Source organism: Microtus ochrogaster, chromosome 19 (genome assembly GCF_000317375.1).
Source record: "Microtus ochrogaster isolate Prairie Vole_2 chromosome 19, MicOch1.0, whole genome shotgun sequence".
Classification (NCBI taxonomy): Eukaryota; Metazoa; Chordata; class Mammalia; order Rodentia; family Cricetidae; genus Microtus; species Microtus ochrogaster.
Genome location: NC_022021.1, coordinates 7781553 through 7800615, shown reverse-complemented (window position 1 = coordinate 7800615; position 19063 = coordinate 7781553). Strand labels below are relative to the sequence as shown.

Here is a 19063-nt window from a genome sequence, read left to right as displayed (position 1 = left end):
CACACATCAGGTATATATATGATATCATGATACACACTGCGCACGTACACACACACACACATCAGGTATATATATGATATTATGATACATACCGCGCACGTACACACACACATACACACACACACACATCAGGTATATATATGATATCATGATACACACCACTCACGTACACACACACACACACACACACACACTCACACACACACATCAGGGCAAATCTCCTGATTTCTCAGAATTTGACCCCATCTGGAAGACTAGGGAGGGTGTGTCCTGGAGACTTTCCCAGAATGAGGAGGTCCCTAGATAAGCAGAAGACAGATTTTAGTGTGGTACTATATAAGGTCACCCCAGAAAAGACCTTTTGCTTGGTCGTCCCTTTCACACACATGATCAATGAAAGAACTCCATTTTGCCAAGGATTCCCCAGAAAACAACACACATGGTTAAAACCTGTGCTCACTTTAGAATGACTGAGTGTCATGGTTATTAGAAATAGTCTCTTTTTTATTTCCACACTTGTATAAAAAGTTTGATGTATTTGGGCTGGTAAAAGAAAAGCCACAGTGATATGAAGAGAATTCTGGGAAGTTTGGAAAAGGTAATGTTTTTAATGTTTGAGAAAGCGGTCGTGAGATTCCCTCTTCAGTTTAGTTATCCAAGCGGTCGAAACTCTGGGTCTGGAACTCCTGGAAGTCCTCTGGGATGGTGTCTGCAACAGGAATCAGGAAGCAGTTAGTGGGGCTCCTTCCACCCTGTGGTCACAGCACCGCATGCTGCAAGGCGTCCTGTAGGGGGCACTGTCAGCGCGTCTGGGAGCCCCACAGGCTTGCAGCCATTTTCAACTTCAGGCTGCCTTTGTCCTACACTGTTGGCTTAAAGCCCAACAGCTCTTACTCATAGGCCTAAGAAAAATTAGCCGACATAGTGCCTTTTCAGTCTGTGATTATGTTTGAGCTTTATGAAAAGAAAGGCTGCCTGTAAATTAAACTGAATAAATTTTGCACTGAACCCCTAACTCTAAACCATGCAGTTAAATTCTATGGGTTTCAATTTTCACATTTGGGAAACAGGAAAGCCTGGCTCTGCCTTTCGCTTATGCTATGCAGGGAACGTCAGGTTTTAATGAGCACTCGGAGTGAGCTCCGGGCTTTGGGGAAGGATGCATGCTACAGAAATAAGCTACGGTTCTCTTTTGGTCACTACCAGTAGTGTTGAGAGGTAAGAAGCATGCAGGTTACCGTTGCAGCGGTACTTGAGGTTGGACCAGATGATGTTTTCTTGAGAGAAGCAGAACACACCAAGTCGACCGCCACGCATGGTGGTGTCTATGGTGACCCCAGAATCAGCCACCAGCTCCGAGCCTTCATAAAACCGCACCCTGCAGGCAGCACAGATGCCGGTGGTGAGGGCGGGGTTCTACTGCTGGCTTCCATACTTGCCTCTTCATTCAGACATGTCATTTCCCACTGACTCTAGCTGGTCCCTCCCTACTGAGATTAGAAGTTCCCCGGGACAGGAGCCAAGTATCCATGTCTCCCTAACTTGTCTTCAGCAGGCCCAGCACAGTAACCTTGACAGGTACTTGCTGGAGAACTAAAAAGAAAGAACCTGACATCATGGACAAGAGGTTTTGTGGCTTCGCTGTCTTGGGAGTTATTAAGTCTGTATGTTATTCTGTGAAGAGTCCGTGCTCTTCCTCGGGTGTAGCTGATTTCACTGGGTGCTTTCACTGCCCCAATTCTCATTGAGACGGCACCCCATAAACAGCTTTAGGCAGCTGCGAAGTAATTTCTGTTGTCATAGTAGCACTGAGTGACAGAAGCCCCCTGATGTCTTAAAACATCCCGGAGTAAATAACCAAACCTAATCCCATACTCCCTACCGTTGTGGAGTGTCCCCTGACATGCGGGGAGGTGTGGAGCCTGTCGGTGAGCTGGGTCTGGGAGAGGGAACTGCATTTTACCTCTGAACATCAATCTCTTCTACACTGGCTTCAAGTTAAACTCAATTTCCCAGGGTACACCGAGAAACGCCTGAGCACTTGTCTTGTTCAGAAATTAAGAACTGGTTCACACAGCAGCACAGGCAATGCCCTCATAATAGTCAATTCTCCTACACATTACTCCGTGTTTGGATGCCACCTTCATGCGATTCTAGGCATGGTTCCAAATAGCTCTTTCCTTTGTCCTCTGGGGTAGCTATGTCCAAACATTTCCTATTTTGCTGTATGGCAATCAGTTCTCATCCCTTTGCAGTTTTAGGGTTCAGGTTGATTTTTTAAAAATTATATACATAGCTAGGTCATATTTTCTGTGATTTCGCTTTGGGACAAAAGAGGCACATTGAGCTCCACCAGGTAAGAACTGATCAAGCCCCCCTTCCGTGGAGTGAACAGACGTGTGACACAAAGGACAGAACGTGAATCAGCTGTCACCACTCCGTTCTCATTAGGCACACCAGACCACCTGGCCCCTTCCTGCCCTGGCTAGAACACAGCAATCCATACGTTCCCTAAGCACAGCATGGTAGCTTTGCAAGGCTGGGGCATGAAGCCTGGCTGCATTCCAAAGATGCAGCCCTAAGCCCCTGTAACTCCCACTAGTTTAAAAAAAAATAGTCCTATAAGGAAATAAGGTCATCACATCAGTCACGCGACAGACAGTACATGCCGGGCAACCAAAGATGCTGCCCCTTGGACCTAATGACCCAGTAGAGGGGACAGATGGTCAGAGCTCGGCAGGCAGTGTGACTGGGTGTGAAGAGGGATTACATAGGTCCTGGAGGATACCGTCCAGATATCTACATCTGGATACTGTTTTAGTTGCCTGTCCTCTCTCCCGTCCCAGTCACCAGGTCCACTCTCGCACTTTCCTAAGAGTACATCCAAGGCCACGGCACCCCCTGAGGTATCCCCTGCTCTGCAGCTTGGCTCTGCTGTCTGGGGAGCAGGTAAGCCCAGTGTCTTCACCCCACCTCTCTTCTGGGAGCCCTGCACTGCGGACTCTCAGAGGTTGGTACTGCTCAAGGAAGGGGAAGCTCTGGTTTAGAGAGTGGCCTGTGTGCTTCTCTCTCCCTCCACAGCAGGAGGGCTCAGCCTACCTGATGTAGCCCACCTGGGGCCTGTGCTGAAGGAACCAGCGGTAGGACACCTTGTCCTTCCAGCCTACATTCCTGGAGTCCTTCCACAGCAGCCTGACCTGGTCGCTGGTGTCCCCTGTGTGCCACAGGGAGTTGCGGAGATGTTCCCCTGGGCCAGTTTTAGATTTCACAGCCTGGACAAAGACACGAGCAAGATGTTAGGGCAGGACCTGAAGGTCCTTGCTGTTTCAGGTGTCTGAGGCCAACACGGAGGTGAATCTATGCTCACTGCCAGGTCGCAGTTTCACGCTGGCAAAAGCATAAACTTTAAATATCATTTCTACTGAGCTGGTCCCAGCCCTGTGGAATTCAGCAGAGGATAGTAGTGTGCTATCCATTCCACCTTTCTTCTGATACAAGCAGACTCTGCCTGTTTGCCCACTGAGGGCTCCCAACGAATGTTGGACTGCGGAAGTGTGCCTTCTGCCCTAGCAGGAGTGGCAGAGGTAGACTGTCATTTCCACACAGTCCATCTCTGTGATTAAAGACATTGGCCAACTTCCAACATGGTCTACTGGAAGGATGCCTTAAACCAGTGGTTCTCAACCTGGGTGTCATTACCCCCCATCAAATTTCTAGCCCCCCAAATATTTATATTACGATTCATAACAGTAGCAAAATTACAGTTTTACGAAGTAGCAACGGAAATAATTTTATGGTTGGGGGTCACCACGACATGAGGAACTGCATTCAAAGGTCACAGCATCAGGAAGGTTGAGAACTACGACTAAACCTCTACCTCTTTGACCCCACTCAGCCCGAAACCTCCAGCCTGAGAGTCACACAGGTTGAAAGGTAGCTGGTTAAACGGAGGTCACTTTAGGATCCCGGAGCCAGCGTCAGCATGATTGCATCCATTTCTCAGATTAACTTAATGCCTTTCTGGAGAACTCTAAATTTAAAGGAAGGTGAGGGGCTTAGAAGAAAGGCAGGCATGGGGATCCCAGCCACCAATACCTTGAGCTGAATGCCAGGTTCTGCTACTGCGCGGAACGGTGTGGCCTGCCAGTATGTCTGCTCCGTCTGTTTCCACATGACCACATAGAAGCTGGAGCTGTCTTGGTAACCAAAAATAAAGCCGGCATAGTCATCATCTGTCTGGGTATTTACGTGGAAGGTCCCTTCAAAGTCTACTCCATTAAACGCCGTGTACCCTGTGGAGTTCAGATGCAATTAGAAGAAGCCGCACTAACAGCTGGCAGAATTCTACACACACAGGCAGAGGCTCAGGACATACCCACTGCTAGGCCGGGGTCACTGTTCATGGTCTGTACAATTTCCATGCCCTGTGGAGAGAGGGGAGGGAGTTCAGACAACCTTGAGGGGTCCGAGAGAACTGAGGGCAGCGGGGACCTCAGGTGCCAAAGCCACTATACATGGTCCGGTATCTAACACATTGTTCTGTGTGATACCTACTTAAAGGAGCATGCACAGCAAGAAGGTTTAGAGAAAGCTCGGTGTTGACGAGACATACTTTCGCTAATATGGTCACATCGGCTGATTTAATAAGCCCTGAGCCAGGTAGGGGACATACAACATAAGTACAATCACCTGGAAGAGCCACCCGACAATGGACTGTCTAGGTTGGGGTGTCCTATGTGCATATCCATGGGGGAGAATTGTCTCGATTGGTGCAGAAGACTCAGCCCTCTGTGGTAGCACCATTTGTGACCTTGGTTGAGGACTTTGGAGTGGAGGAAGGGAGAGGAGTACCAGGCATGCATGCATTTCTCTCCGTTCTTGACCACAGATGTGATGTCACTAGCTACTTCCGGTTCCGGCCCTGACTTCCCTACAGCAATGGACTATGACTTGGAATTCTGAGTGAAGACAAACCCTTTCTCCCTTAGGTTTCTTTGGTTAGACAATGTGATGTGTTTTGTGACTCTGGAGACTCTACGAGGCCCTGTGCCTTCTTCAGTGGCACAGTTAGGGGCGCACAGGAGGCGGTCTACTGGAGAGATGAGGAACGAGATAAGGGTCATATTGCTGAGGCTCTAACTGTGGCCATCACAGCCACTTGCTGAAGAGCCACCATGAATCATCACATAAGTTATGGGGAACATTAGTTCCATCTTCCACTTGCCACAAGGCCACCAGGAGGAGCATATGGCCAGAGGAGAACCATGCGGTCGTCAATGCCCCCCCATTTACTGCCCACCACTCTCAGAACGTCCTAGGCAGAAAGGCTGAGTGGAGCTGCCACCAACGTGTAATGTGTACCTGATTCAGGACCACCCAGTTGGGGTCAATCTGGGCATCCCCTTCAGGGTCCAGGACCACAGTCTGGTAGGCCCTGAAGTCTGTCAGGGTGATCTCTGCATTCTCGGGACAGACGTCAATTCGATCGATGACCTGGTCCTGGTCGAAGTCAGCTTCACAGATATCCCCCACTCCATCACCTGAGCGGGGGAGAGAGGAGGCAGTGATTCTGAGGCCCACCTCCTCAGCAGAGAAGAGGGCGGGGCAGGTTGGAAACGTCCGAGTTCCCACCTCCAGGCCAGGATTCTTTCCAGAGTTGGGAGAAGAACTACATTTGCCGTGTTCACTGGGCCTCATCCTGGAGCCCTCATGACAGCCAATCAGGCCATGCTGAAACCACCTGGGGTTTCTCATAACATCAGCCTAAAAGGTTCTCCCACTCTTCCCCCAGAAAGTTCTGACATACACTTCCGTTCACACTACGTTCCTGGTAGATTTTAAGCCTGACCTTCTATGGGGCAAACGTCTAACGTGTGCACAAAACCAGGAATTACTATCACCAGAATATCTTTAAGGCACATTTTGGTGTCCCCCTAAGTTGAATGCGCCCTGAAGGTGCATTGGGCTCAGCTGGCACAATAGGGGACACATTGCATTTGCTTTTCTGGGAGGTGCCCTTTCTGCCGGTGTCATTCCACATCTGGCCTAGTGCACATGGCTCCTTAGCTGCCCGGTCCTCACGGGTGTGTGGGCTGTGTATTTCTCTCTGACTCCCAGGGGCAGAAGCAAGCAAGATCAGAGCTGCACTGAGGGCCTTTAGGGACCCATCTGTAGCGTGTGGCTGAGTTGTGTTCTCTGTGTTTTCATCCCAGGACAGCTCAGGAAGCAGCAAGGCCGATCAGCTCTGACCCAGTTGCAGAGTGCTGTCTACCAGATGTCTGCTGTCTACACAAGCCGGATTAGAAGCAGAAGCCGGTGGGGAATGGGAAAGCCGAGGATGCCCTGGGAAAGTCTGCAAGGCTCCCCGTGGCTATAGTGTGTGTCCCAGGCAGCTCTGGGCGAAGCAAGCTTACTGTTGCTATCTTCCTGGCCTGGGTTGGGAACCAGCCGACAGTTGTCTGGGCCGGGGGGCACCAGGTCTGGGATGCCATCGTTGTCATCATCATCATCACACTCATCACCGATTCCGTCTTTATCAGTGTCCAGCTGGGCGCTATTAATGACGGTGGGGCAGTTGTCTGTGCTGTCCTGGTGGCCATCTCCGTCACTGCCGAGGAAAATTATAGTTCAGTAGAGACTCTCCCAAGGAGGAGTCTGGGTGGGCTGTCAGCAGGCGGGGTTTTATCAGACCCTATCAGACCTTTCTTTGATAAGGCAACCTCAGAAACAACTCCCCCACAGCTCCCGTCTCCTGAAAGAAGCCAGCCGCTTCCTGTTTGAAGATAAGAGTCTATTTCTGTGCTCTGTTACTCTGGCTGCTGTCGTCTCTAAGAACTGCTGGCTGACGCCTCACTCCAAAGAAGTGTGAATGTACACGTGAAGGCAGAGAGGGGAGATGCGTGTGAGCTCTTACTCGGGCCTTGGTAAGCCCTGAGCTCGGGCTTGATGCTGGACCTGAGAGGTGCAGTCTTTATCTAGAAGATAGCGATAAACACAGCACCTACCTCAAAGGGCAGCTTGGAGACGGACTGATTCAATTTTAACACCTGTAGAAAGCCCATCCTATGCACCTGGCTCTAGGGGCCAAGTCCTCTGGCGTTTTCTATTGCGTTGATTTTCATGAGGACTCAGACCTGAATGCCACAGGGAGGGTGGCAGAGAAGAGAGCCACTCTTTCCCCAGAAGTAAGTGTGCACTGGTTGTACCCCAGGGCTGGTCTAAAGGATGCCTCAGGAAGCTCCCTCTCTGTCCACCTGACTGTTCTTCTTTCCAGGATGAAGGGCCACGGGGGATGGAGGGCGGGGTGGCAGGGGTGGTGGGTGGCAGCATGCGGGGGCGGTACAACCACTCTGTCTCCAGAAGGACCCTCTGAGTCTTCTGGGACCTTACGTGGTTATGAGGGTTAAGAATGGATTCTTTTCTCACTCTGCTCCACTCAAGGCCTGTCCTGTCCTAGAAACGGCTCTTATACCCTCTAGGAGAAGGCACAGAGAGAAGCCCTTCTTTTTGGACAGAGGACAGAAGGGCCCCAGAGAGCCTGAGTTCAACATGGACATTGGAACACTATGGCTGAGAAAGCTAGTTTCCGCACTTTTCATACATAGCACAAGAGCAAACAGGGTGGATCAGCACCATCCGCAGAGCCCTGCTATCTCTATGGAGATCCTAGCCCCCTCCTGGTGTGGCTCAAGTTCATGGGAATTAAAATACTGCAGAATGAGTCATTTGTTTTAGGCAAATATCTAGAGGCTGGCAGGATAGGCTATTTTAGAAACTTCTATAGATGGCAATCAGAGTACATGGTGACCCGCCACTGGGAACAGTCTTGATGCATACAACACCTCATTTAGGGTAGCTGTCATGGCGCCAGCCCTACCTTCTGCTCTGAGAGATAGACAGCCAATGTCAGACTGTGTCACCGGCAGCCTTGCCTGTGCTGCGGTACCAACAGAAGTCACCATCTTCCACAAGTTGCCCAGGGAGGGCCCTGTATTATTCTGAGCCCAGGGATGGAGCTTCCTCTGTATTATGTTGAGTTTTCGCTTAACCTATAAAGTGTGGTCATTGTCTCTCCTGTTCTGATGAAGCAATGGGCTTCTAAGAGATGGAGGAAACATTTGAGTTCACTAGGCTGGGATGCACATGGCAGGAAGGACGGAGCATGAAGAAGATGGGACCTTGCAGGAGCTGTCCTGAGCAATGTGGAGGGAGCTGAGTCTCTCTGCAAAGTCAGCTGAGTCTGTAACTAGCGGAAGAACCATGCTTTGCTTTGCCTTTGGGGAATCTTTACCCGTTTAGACCTGTCCTAACCACCTCCCCAAGAATCACCCAAGGAGGTAGGGGATGAAGTGTAGCTGGGGGTAGAGTGCTTTCCCTAGCAGGGACAAGACCCTGGTTAAATCCCCAGGAACTCAATGAAAATCCCCCAAGGTCCCAAGGAGGAGAAGGGCCAGTGCCTGGGGGTTCAGCAGCCCAGGGCTGGGTGACACTTGCTGTGCTTTTCTTGTGTGTCCCCCAGCCCTTGCTCTACTCCTCCTCCTCTTCTGTTTTCTTTGTGGTGATGCTGGGATTGTACTCCCGGCCTTGCACATGCTAGGCAAATGCTTTGTCACTAATTTCTGTCCCCAGCCCTCCCTGGGCTTCATGTAGGGCTCAGTGTTAGGCTAGGAAGAATGAATGGCAGAATGCCCTCTGTAGACTAATTCCTCTCCATGAAAGAGAAGAGGTGTCAAGAATAATAAAACAACAGGGGGCCTTAGCAAGCTCCTAGCAGCACTCTTCTTGGGGTGATGGTGAACTTTCCCAATAGGATAAAGAAGGGGTCTACTGAGTGCCACCTGTGTAACAGAAACCACAAAAGGCACCTTTCCTGAGCTAACTCAGGTCCATAACAGCCCATGGGCTATACATCTACAGGTAACAAAACTGAGGTACAGAGAGATTAGGTCACGAATGACATCTGGCTGCCTTACTCCAGAGCCATCCTGCAAGGCTCCATGATGTAACATCTCTTTTGCAAAAGCGCTGGGTGGAGCTGAAACCGCCGCCTCTCCCTATGTACTACATAGATACAGTGGCCTGGAGCTAAGGTGGAAGCCACTGTCTCCCAGCAACCTGATCCACCCAGAGATCCTAGAGCACAGCACCAACAAAAGCTTTGACAATTCCCACTCTCCCCAGATCTCCCGTCTATTTCCCTGCGGCTGGGAGTCATGCCATACCTGTCCTGGTTGGTGTCACACGAGTCCCCAACCAGATCATTGTCCACGTCCGACTGCAAAGAGAACAGAAGATGTTATTTGCGGCTGCGCCTGCATGCATGGGCTAGTCCTGAGAAGGCAAGCCTGGCCCATCATCCCTGGGTTTCAGGAATTGTTTCTTGGGCTCTAGGGTGGAATAAAACTGCAAAAGGACAACACCATATTGGTGCAGGCACAATGCTGAATTTTCAAAAAAGCCTTTTAAAATATCAGGCTTCATGGAGGGGCTGCCCACACACCAGCTGAGCTGCCTGGGAAGGGTTCTGGGTGGCATAGTGGCAGAAATGGGGGGCTCTGATTCGGTGGGGAGGGAGCCAGCCACAGGCGTGGGTCAAAGCACATGGACTCTATGTTGTGGCTGCAGTCTGGAGTTGAGACAGCATGAGCACTAAGACACAGTGGGTAACAGGGCCCCTCTTCTTTTTCAGGGCTTCAGAGACAGACTGCGCACCACGCCCAGGGATCCAAGCAGTGGGTGTATGGGAAAGGGAACAAAGTATATTAATCTGCAGAGTCAGACATAGATTTAGGAACTAAAGGGGCCTGTGGTTAGGTTCATATCGTGTTTCTAGTTTCCCTGAGAGGAGAAACTTGAGCATCACTAGGCTCTTGGATTAATATCGTCAGTGCTGTGTGGCTGTGAGGTGAGTCCCAAGGGCTTCAGGGGTGCCTGTCCTGACTCAGGCAGTGCCATCTTGTCCTGACACCCGTGACTTTGTGTGCTTAGACAGTTCTCAGCCCTCACACCTGCCTTGGCAACACATTTGAGATTTCCATGCCCTTGACCATGGTCTAGATGTGTTAACCAAAATAATCAAACTCAAATAATAAAAATAATTGGCATGTTATGTCTAAAATAATCACTGTGCTCTGCCAAGGATGGATGTTTTCAAGGTTACCATGACCTTCGTCTAACTTTGGTGTAAATTATAGTCTTTGTGGCTTTTGCCTTTAAAACTCTGCATCCCTGAGCTTTGGCACCAAAAGATTTTTCAGAGGCACAAGCCCACTCTGGGTCTGGCCATCAGTAAAAAAGCCTTTTTATTGGCTTAATCAGTGTGCTTGTCAATCAGCGTCTTGTGTGGATCATTTTGGTCCCTTCATTCTCAGGCCTAATATATGTCATTTCTCCACTTGAGCCTTGATACAAGAGCAAAGAACTGGCCAACAGCTTGGCTGGGCTTTTCCAGATGTTGATCATTAGCAAATCTTTGTAGGGTTAAGCCCAGCCTTAGGGGGTGTGTTTGCCTCGGGCTAATGTTTACCTATAAATCTGCTGGGCATGTGCCCAGCCGCCCCTTCTGCTTCCTGTTCTCCGCGGGAACCGTGGTACTGTAAGTCTATTTCCCCATTAAAGCTGTATATATTTTTTACAATCTGTCCGCATTCATTTATGCCGCTATAAATCTTTCCATGAGGGGGTTCAGTCCACAGCGTGAACCCCGTCTTACTAACCTGGTTAGGGTTACTGACATCGGGACAGCTGTCACAAGAGTCTCCGACACCATCGCCATCCTGATCCCGTTGGTCACGGTTGGGAACTCTGGGGCAGTTGTCCAAAATGTTTTTTATTCCTGCAAGAACAGAATTCTACCATGGATCAAGAGACCGCTATAGAAAAGGGTGGAACATAGAGACTCCTAGCTGATGAGAAGCCAGGCTGGGCCACTTATTCCTGCCGGGCCGTTGTTATTTGCCATCTTTAGCAGTATCTGGAGGTAACTGCAGAGGAAGGCTACTGTGACGGTCCAGCATGAACAGCTCTCCAAGGCAGCTATCCAACAAACTCTAATTTGTCTAAGATGTTAAGGGTTGTGGCAGCATCCAGAGAAGGAGGCCATGATGACTGGGCAGGCTGACCCAGCGAAGGAGGACCTTGTAAGTGTCTAAATTTGAATGGAGACAAAAGGCCTTTGGGCAGTGGTGTGCAGGAGTTGGGCCTGGACCTATTGAACCCCTGTTTCTCAATTCCATGCTCAATGACATCTGAAACCAACAACGGTGACGAGAGCAATATTGTAGAAGTGGACAAATACCACAGGTTAGGGTATTTTACGGAACGGGTTTATCAGCATGCCACTACAGAGAGGTGGTCACTCTAGTTAACCCAAGGTAGACCTATGCTTTAGGGGAGGAATGTATGTGTATTCTGGGGAGTGAACGTGTGCGTTTGAGAGGGTAGTATTTAAAACAAAAAAGCATAAGAATGAATTTCCTCCAGTGGTGTGCTATGTTTTCAGAAATTCAGATCCTAGGCTGGCATTTAACAAGAGTTATCATATGCTGTGGACACCATACGGAATAAAATGCCCTTCTTCAGGCTTCATGAGGCTTCTGAGCTGTCCATGGCATGGACCTCACAGAAAGTCCTCAGGGTTGAGTCCCAGAGCTGGGCAGTGCAGCCAGCATGACATCCCAGAGCAGGCAGGGGCTGGCCACATCTTCCTGGCCAGGGTACAGTATCTGACCCTTGCAGCCTGTTTTCTTGGTTTACCCCACCACCCAAATCATGACATGGATAGTTATTAGTTATGAATGCTCGACCTTACTTTAGGCTTATCTCCAAAGCTCCTTTAACTTACATTAACCTGTTTTCCTTTATGTGCATTTTACCTCAGGGCTTTCTACCTTTCCTTCTGTACGTCCTACTTTCCTGCTTCCTCCATGTCTGTCTGTCTGGCAGCTGCCTGCCTGCCTGGCCCTGGGTATCTCCCCGTCTTTCTCCCTAGTTCTCTCTTTTATTTGGAACCGAGATTCCTCCTCTTATTTATTGTCCCAACCCACCAGTCCCACCTATCCCGCTGCTACCTAGCTATTGGCTATATATATTCAGCTTTTTATTAGGCCAATCCGGTGTCTTAGGCAGGCAAGGTGAAACAGACACAACCCATCTATGCATAGTTAAGCAAATGTAGCATAAACAAATGTAACACATAGTTACATAGTTAAAGTACTATTCCACAACAGACCCTACTCATTTCTCCATTCCCAGGCCTCTCCTGTGTTGAGGAGTCGGGGAGTGGGGAAGTGGGGGAGGAGCCAGGAAGTCAGATGCCCTATACACACAGCCCTGACAAGACACTAGTAGAAAGTATTCTCTCGAGTTCCTGCCAATAGTATAAAGTACCAGAAACATCTAGGGTTACTGGACCAGCAGACATAGGTCAGAGGGACCACTAGAGGGGATCCTGAGTCAGCACGTCTAGACCCACTGTTGGGGAGGTCAAAAGGACAAAGGAACTCCAAATAAAAGACCAAGTAAACAAACCTACCATCTCCATCCATGTCGTCATCACAGGCGTCTCCTTTTCCATCCCCGTCGGTGTCCCTCTGGTCATTATTCAGGACATTCCGGCAGTTGTCACAGGCATCCCCAAAGATATCTTTATCGCTGTTCCTTTGGTCTATATTGTGAGTCAGGACACAGTTGTCCTAAACAGCAAGAAGGTGTTTAGGCACTTACACAGACTTATTCCTGCCTCACTGCTGGGGCTACCCAGGGCTGTCTGTTTTATATTTTACACACCCATGGCTTTTCAGGACCAGCTGCAATGCTGTGCAACCACGAGCATGAAGACTAAGGTGTGAGATGACTAATCTCAGTGGCTGGCTTCACAGGCTGACTTCCACAATCCCTGGTGAGCTGCGATGTGCATGCTCGCCCCACAGAGCTGGTACCTGCTCATTCAGGATCCCGTCTCCATCAGCATCCTCATCACAGGCATCTCCAATGCCGTCTCCATCTGCGTCTTCCTGGCCCGAGTTTGGCACATACTTACAGTTATCCTGATGGGGAAAAGAGCTCAGAGTCACATCCCACACATCTGTCTCATGTCAAAAAAAAAAAAGGATTTCTGACCTAGAGACTGAGTGTGGCCCCCTGGCTTGGTAAGTGGATACTCATTTGAGGTGCGGACACTACAGAATTTTTAGGTAGAACGAGTAGAGCCTTCCCAAGCCATACAAGACAGCTTTGGAAGTGTCCTTCTTACCTTCTTGCAGTTCCTGGCAGAGCATGGCAGTTCTTCGTCAGGGTAACTGTCGATGTCTATATCCTTTCCACAGACATAGCCGTCACCAGCCCAGCCAACACCACACTGCAAAGGGAGAGTCCGTTAGAGGCCTGGGAAAACAGCCCCCAAGGAGGCAGGTGACTAACTTGGTCTCTGCCCCTGTGTGAGGGTCCCCAGGCAGAAGATCCAGGAGCCTTACATCCTGGGTGGGTGGGATTTAACAATTCAGTTGTGTTAAGCATGCTGGAACATGCCTGTAACCTTAGGGCTAGGAGATGGAGGCAGGAGGATTAGAATCTGTTCAATGTCATCCTCAGCTAAATGGTGAGTTAAGAGTCATCCTGAGCTATATGAGGTTCTGTCTCCCACAAATTAAACAGGGGCTGGAAAGATGCCTCAGTTGTAGTAAGGTGCTTGTTGCACAAGCAACATTTTGGGTCCCCAGTGCCCATGGAAAAGGCTAGCAGTTGCTCATGCCCATAATTCCAGTGCTGTATAGGTGGCAACTGGAGCCTCCGTAGGGTCTGCTGGCCAGATAATCCTGTATCATCAGTGAGCTCCAGATTCAGTAGAAAATCTGCCTCAAAAAGATATGGTGGCAAAAAATAAAGGAAGACACCTGCCTTATTTGCTTTTTATGTGAACCACCCCTACAAACTAACAAACAAAACAAGAAAAGCAGAAAACAGTTTATAGTTGTATGGGAATAGACTTAATGACTCGAAGCTCCAAAGGCTCAAAGGCAGATGGACAGAGAACGTTCCCTCTGATGCCTTTTCCTACGGCTCAGATAAGCAAAGGCAACCCACTCTCGTGCACACGCTCAGAGGTGGTCTGTGCGCAGACACGCAGGTACACAGCCCTTTTGTCTTCTCGTTCAGCTGGCTGCACACATTTAGGTGTCTATACTCTCCTGCAGCTTACACAAACAAGGTGACATTTTATTTTGGCAATCTCCCTGTATCTCTCCATGGACATCCATGTTGTTCTTTTGAGTGGCCACAGCTCTGCTAGAGACAAGGCTGCACTGGACAGGCCTCGGCTGACTCTATTGGTTTTCCACTGCGGGCATCAGGTTTCCGACAGCTTTGCTGTGGCTGACTGTGCTGACTCAGGTCACTTCAGTGTGTTTGTCCTTCTACGTGTGTACTCTAGCTCATGGAATTCTGGGTCCAAACATTGATTTATCATTTTAATGTGTATAGTGTGCACCTGAGAGTCTATATGTGTACCATGAATGTGCAGGTGCTCTTAGAAGCCGGAAGAGCAGACGAGGACATTAGATCCCCTAGAACTGTAGTTACAGGGAGTTGTAACACACACACACACACACACACACACACACACACACACACACACAGTGTTGAAAATTTAACCCACATCTTCTAAAGAGCAACCAGTGCTCTTAACTGCTGGGCCATCTCTCTAGTGCCAAAGGCATTCCTAATTTGGGGTTGTGTTCTTCGTGTTCTCCACATGACCGTCCAACTCGTCTCCTCTTTTCTGAAATCAAGACCGAGGGGCTGGGGGGCTGCAGCGTTCACCACTTTTGAGCCACAGGCTTGTTGCTGAATCTCTTCTCTTGGGTCAGTTTCCACCCAAAGAAGGAAAGTTTAAGGTGCTCTATCTCTGCTCACATCCCTTTCTTTGAACAGAGGTGGTTCCCACAGTGTGGCCAGTGCTGGCTCTGTGTACCTTCCGCTCTGGGATGTCCCCTTGAGCATCCTGCTGCCCAGAAAGCTGGCAGTAATCCTCACTCCAAAGGAGAGGTGGCAAGCAACAATTTTCTTTCAGTTTTTAAAATTACATTTACAGTGTTGCCTGGAAGGACAGGAGATTAAAAGCGTGTGTTTGTGTGTGTATGTGTTTGTATGTGTGTGTGTGTGTGTGTGTGTGTGTGTGTGTGTGTGTGTGTGGTTGGTGGAGGGTACCTTTGCCTGCTGAGTCATTTCTTTAGCCTATCTGCCAACAGTTTTTCTAAAGTGGATTTTCCCAGCCATTTTCTCCAGTCCTTAAGAAGACACTGCAAGGTCATCATTGTCCCTTTTCATGCAAGACTCACATGAGCTCAACCTGGGTCAGCGCCTTGACCAAGCTCTCAGAACTTGGAGCATTAACCTCAAGCCTTTTGACTTTGAGCCCTTGCATTTGGTTAATGTACACTTTTGAGTTCTCCCTTGAGTATCCAAGGTGCCCCGAGACAGAATGTTGACTCATTAAGATAGAGGGAGCCCTTCCTAAGAGCTGTCAGGTGTGAGGTGGGGGCCAGTGCAAGGGGGTAAGGGATGGGGGGGGTAAGGGGTGAGGGAGGAGGGAGGAAGGAGTAGGGGTGGAACAGGGGTGGGGTAAGGAAGGACAGGGAGAGCAGAAGAAAGAGAGCAGACTGCACACAGAAAGCCTGAGAGCCACCGGTACGTGGACCAGAACGGACAGGAGAGAAGAGGCGGGAGAAAGTTGAAGAGTCAGGACCAGCAGTGTGGAACAGAATAGAATAGCAGTAAGGTGTTTTCCCGCCTGTGACATACCTGGCGCCCTGTACGTGTCCCCCTCCTCTGCTCTCCCTGTGTAGCCCGAGTCAGCCCCACCCCTCGTGCCTGAGGCTCCTCCCCAGAGCCCGACCCATTCAAGGACTCTTCCACAGCACCTTCACAGGGCCTGGAAGGTTCAGCTGTGGGTCCGGTCCTCCACTCATTTTAATGGCGAAAAAATTTCCTCTAGGAACAAATACGTTTTTAATGAGCCATTTTCTGGCAGATTAAATTATTTTAGTAGTCACACGGAGTTTATTAATCCTTTACCATCTGTCGTTGTGCCTTATTACAAATTCAAAAACATATTAAGAGCCCCCTCACCCACCATCCCGGAGGAGCCGTCAATTTGCTCACAGAAAATGAGAATTTAAGCACAGATATACACTTGCTTTTGAATGACTTTTAAAAGAAGTATATGTATGTAATAGCTCAGCCAACCATCAGGATTAGGGGAAGGCTTGGTTCTTTCTCTTTCTCTGACAGAGCATTCTAAGGATCTCACCCTAGAATACTGGCACTGCTATGAAGGCTGACTTTATTATACTTTTTTTTAAAAAAAACTTTTCAATCTTATTTTCTAATTTGAAAAGTGATAAGATGACTGAGAAAGATAAAGAAGTGTAAATTTGTCTGTCCATCCATCCATCCATCCATCCATCCATCCATCCATCCATCCATCTATCCATCTATCTATCTACCTATCTATCTATCTATTCTACAGGGTCTCACTGTGCAGTTCTGGCTGGCCTGAAATTAACTCTCTATGACCCAAAGTTTGTGTAGAACAGGCTGGCCTTGAACTCACAGAGACTGGCCTGCCTCTACCTCCCAAGTGGCATAGTGTGTGTGTGTGTGTGTGTGTGTGTGTGTGTGTGTGCATGTGCCATGATACCTGCCCCTGTCCTTGAGGGAGATTTTTACACTACTCAGAGGAGCTCACCATGGACAAAGCTTCCTTACTGTGTGCCTGGAGACACCTGACAGAGAAAGAGCAACCCAAGGCAGCTGAGATGCTAGTGTGTTGGGTCCCTGAGGACTCCAGTTCTAGCTCTGGGAATGGGTTGTGGGGAAAGGTCTCTTTATAGAGGGTTCAGCTAAGAGCAGGTAGAAAGACTGACCATGCACTGAGCGGTGCCTAGAGCAGGCTTGAGAGTTCTTAGTTTCCATTGTTCTTCTCATCCACCTATACACTCCCACCCAGCCCCAGAGTATGAGACCACAGTAACACGGGACGCTAAAGGTGAGGACAGTTCTGAATGTCAATTGGGATGCCATAAAGCATAAACAGAGGACAGAGCAGGAGGGGAGGGGGCTCTCCCACCTCTCAGCCGTTGACATTTTAGGCAAAATTTTCACAGAAGACCATAGGGAACTGGTATCCTGGTAGGGGTTCCACCATCCAGTTGCCTACATGGCTGGTTGCTCCTTGACCAAGAGGTAGAGAAAGGGCAGAGATCAAGGTCAGAGGGGCCCCAGACTGTCGCTCAGAAACCTAACTGAGCCAATTATAATACATTCTGCTGGTCTGGACTACAGCTTTTACGTTTTGGCGCACTTTGACCCTGAAGCAAGTAGATACCGGGGAGAGCAGTGTTTCAAAGGAAAGAGGAAGACAGTCAAGCGCATCAAGAGCTTACCACACACGTCACATCCCCCTGCCTCTCTTCAATGCACTGTGCATTCACGCTGCATGGGTTCAGCTCTGGGTTCCTGCAGTTTCTTTCAGCCTTGCAGCCCCTTGTCTGGTCACCAGTGTAGCCTGGTTTGCAAGGCCCACAGCGGTAAGATCCCTACAAGGGACAAAGATGAGATGCTAAGCCAGAGTTGGGCGAAGATCATTTGTCTCCACTCAGTACCAGGATCGAGCATAACGACCCATAGCTCTCTGCTCACATGCACGTCTCATAAACTCCTGTGCATGCTGGGAAACTTGCCACCAGGTGGGAAGCTGCAACTGGACACACAGCCACTAGAGAATCAGGACTGGAGGTGGAGAAGGCAGGATGGTGACTTTCCAGCACCACCGTAGGAGTAAAGGGGAGAGGCTGAAGGTTGCAGTGAGGTGCTGGGAGGCAAAATGACAGAGTTCACTCTGGGGATAGGCGTTTGGCCTGCTTAAAAGGTTAAGTTAAAAAATAACAGTTCCTTTGGCTTCTATACACACGGTGATGGCTTGCCCTGAGAAGTTCTGATGAGGTAGGTTACCTGGGAAGAACCAAAGAAGCTGTTGGCTCCACAGAGCTCTTCACAGGCTAAAGAGGACTTTTTATTGTTATTATTATTATTAGTTTTTCGAGACAGGGTTTCTTTGTGTAGCTCTGGCTGTCCTGAAACTCACTCTGTAGACCAGGTTGGCTTCAAATTCACAAAGATCTGCCTGCCTCTGCTTCCTAAGTGCTGGGATTAGGGCGTGCACCACCCCTGCCTGACTTAATTATTAAAATATATCAATGCACACAATTTTCAGAGTTGTTTTTAATATCCATTGATCTATGGATATTAAAAATCCTGGTCCTCTGCAGGAGCAGCGAGTGCTCCTAACCCCTGAGCCATTTTTCAGCCCCTCAAAGTGTTTTTTTTATTAAATATTTTCAGTTTTATTGAGATTCAACTAGCAAATAAAAGTATATACATTGCGGGTTTCTTTGGAGGGAGGATGTAGAGTGCCATGAAGTGTGTGTGGAAATCAAAGGGCAGCCTATGGGAGTCAATTTTCTCCGTTCACCAGGTAGGTCCCAGGAATCGAACACAGGATGTTAGGCTTGGCAGTGAGCACTTTTGCCTGCCAAGCCATCTCGCCGGCTCAGAAATCGTATGTACTTAAACTTTTCAGTGCGATGATATCTACATTGTGAAATAATTGCCACAGTTAATTTACACAGCATGGCTATCACCTCATTGTAATGACCTTTCTTTGTTTTGTTTTTAGGTCTTGAACTTAGGGCGAACCTGCTGCCTCAGGCCCCTAGGTGCTGGCATTACAAGTGTGGCCTTCACCCTTCATTTTTAATATTTATTTTACACATAAATACATCACTTAAGTATGGTCAGCACAACTGCATGATGGCACCTCAGAGTGTATTCACCCACGAAGCTTAGCTGGCTGGCTAATCGACAGTTAGCTAATTTTAGTGACTGTTGACCTTTTGACTGTCAAGGCTGATGTCCTTTCCTAGTGAATTTTGGAATAATCTGTCAGTTTGTTGGGCATACTGTCAACTCCTTCCTTTTCATGGCTTCTGCTCTTTTTCTCTTGCCT

The 19063-nt window shown here is 48.9% G+C and overlaps 1 protein-coding gene across 1 annotated transcript in view; it reads right to left on the bottom strand.

The window, feature by feature from the left end:
- Positions 1 to 486: 486 nt before the first annotated feature.
- The window catches only part of Thbs4 (thrombospondin 4), a 45120-nt gene continuing 26543 nt past the window's right edge, over positions 487 to 19063 (bottom strand). The window contains exons 10-22 of the mRNA XM_005356498.3: positions 17442 to 17594; positions 13253 to 13357; positions 12939 to 13046; positions 12533 to 12692; positions 10716 to 10834; positions 9222 to 9274; positions 6414 to 6607; positions 5362 to 5540; positions 4376 to 4424; positions 4096 to 4292; positions 3100 to 3272; positions 1239 to 1378; positions 487 to 709 (exon numbers count right to left, since the gene is read on the bottom strand). Coding sequence (XP_005356555.1) covers positions 648 to 709; positions 1239 to 1378; positions 3100 to 3272; positions 4096 to 4292; positions 4376 to 4424; positions 5362 to 5540; positions 6414 to 6607; positions 9222 to 9274; positions 10716 to 10834; positions 12533 to 12692; positions 12939 to 13046; positions 13253 to 13357; positions 17442 to 17594 — 1692 coding nt within the window. The 3' untranslated portion in view covers positions 487 to 647. The remainder of the gene's footprint in view (positions 710 to 1238; positions 1379 to 3099; positions 3273 to 4095; positions 4293 to 4375; positions 4425 to 5361; positions 5541 to 6413; positions 6608 to 9221; positions 9275 to 10715; positions 10835 to 12532; positions 12693 to 12938; positions 13047 to 13252; positions 13358 to 17441; positions 17595 to 19063) is intronic.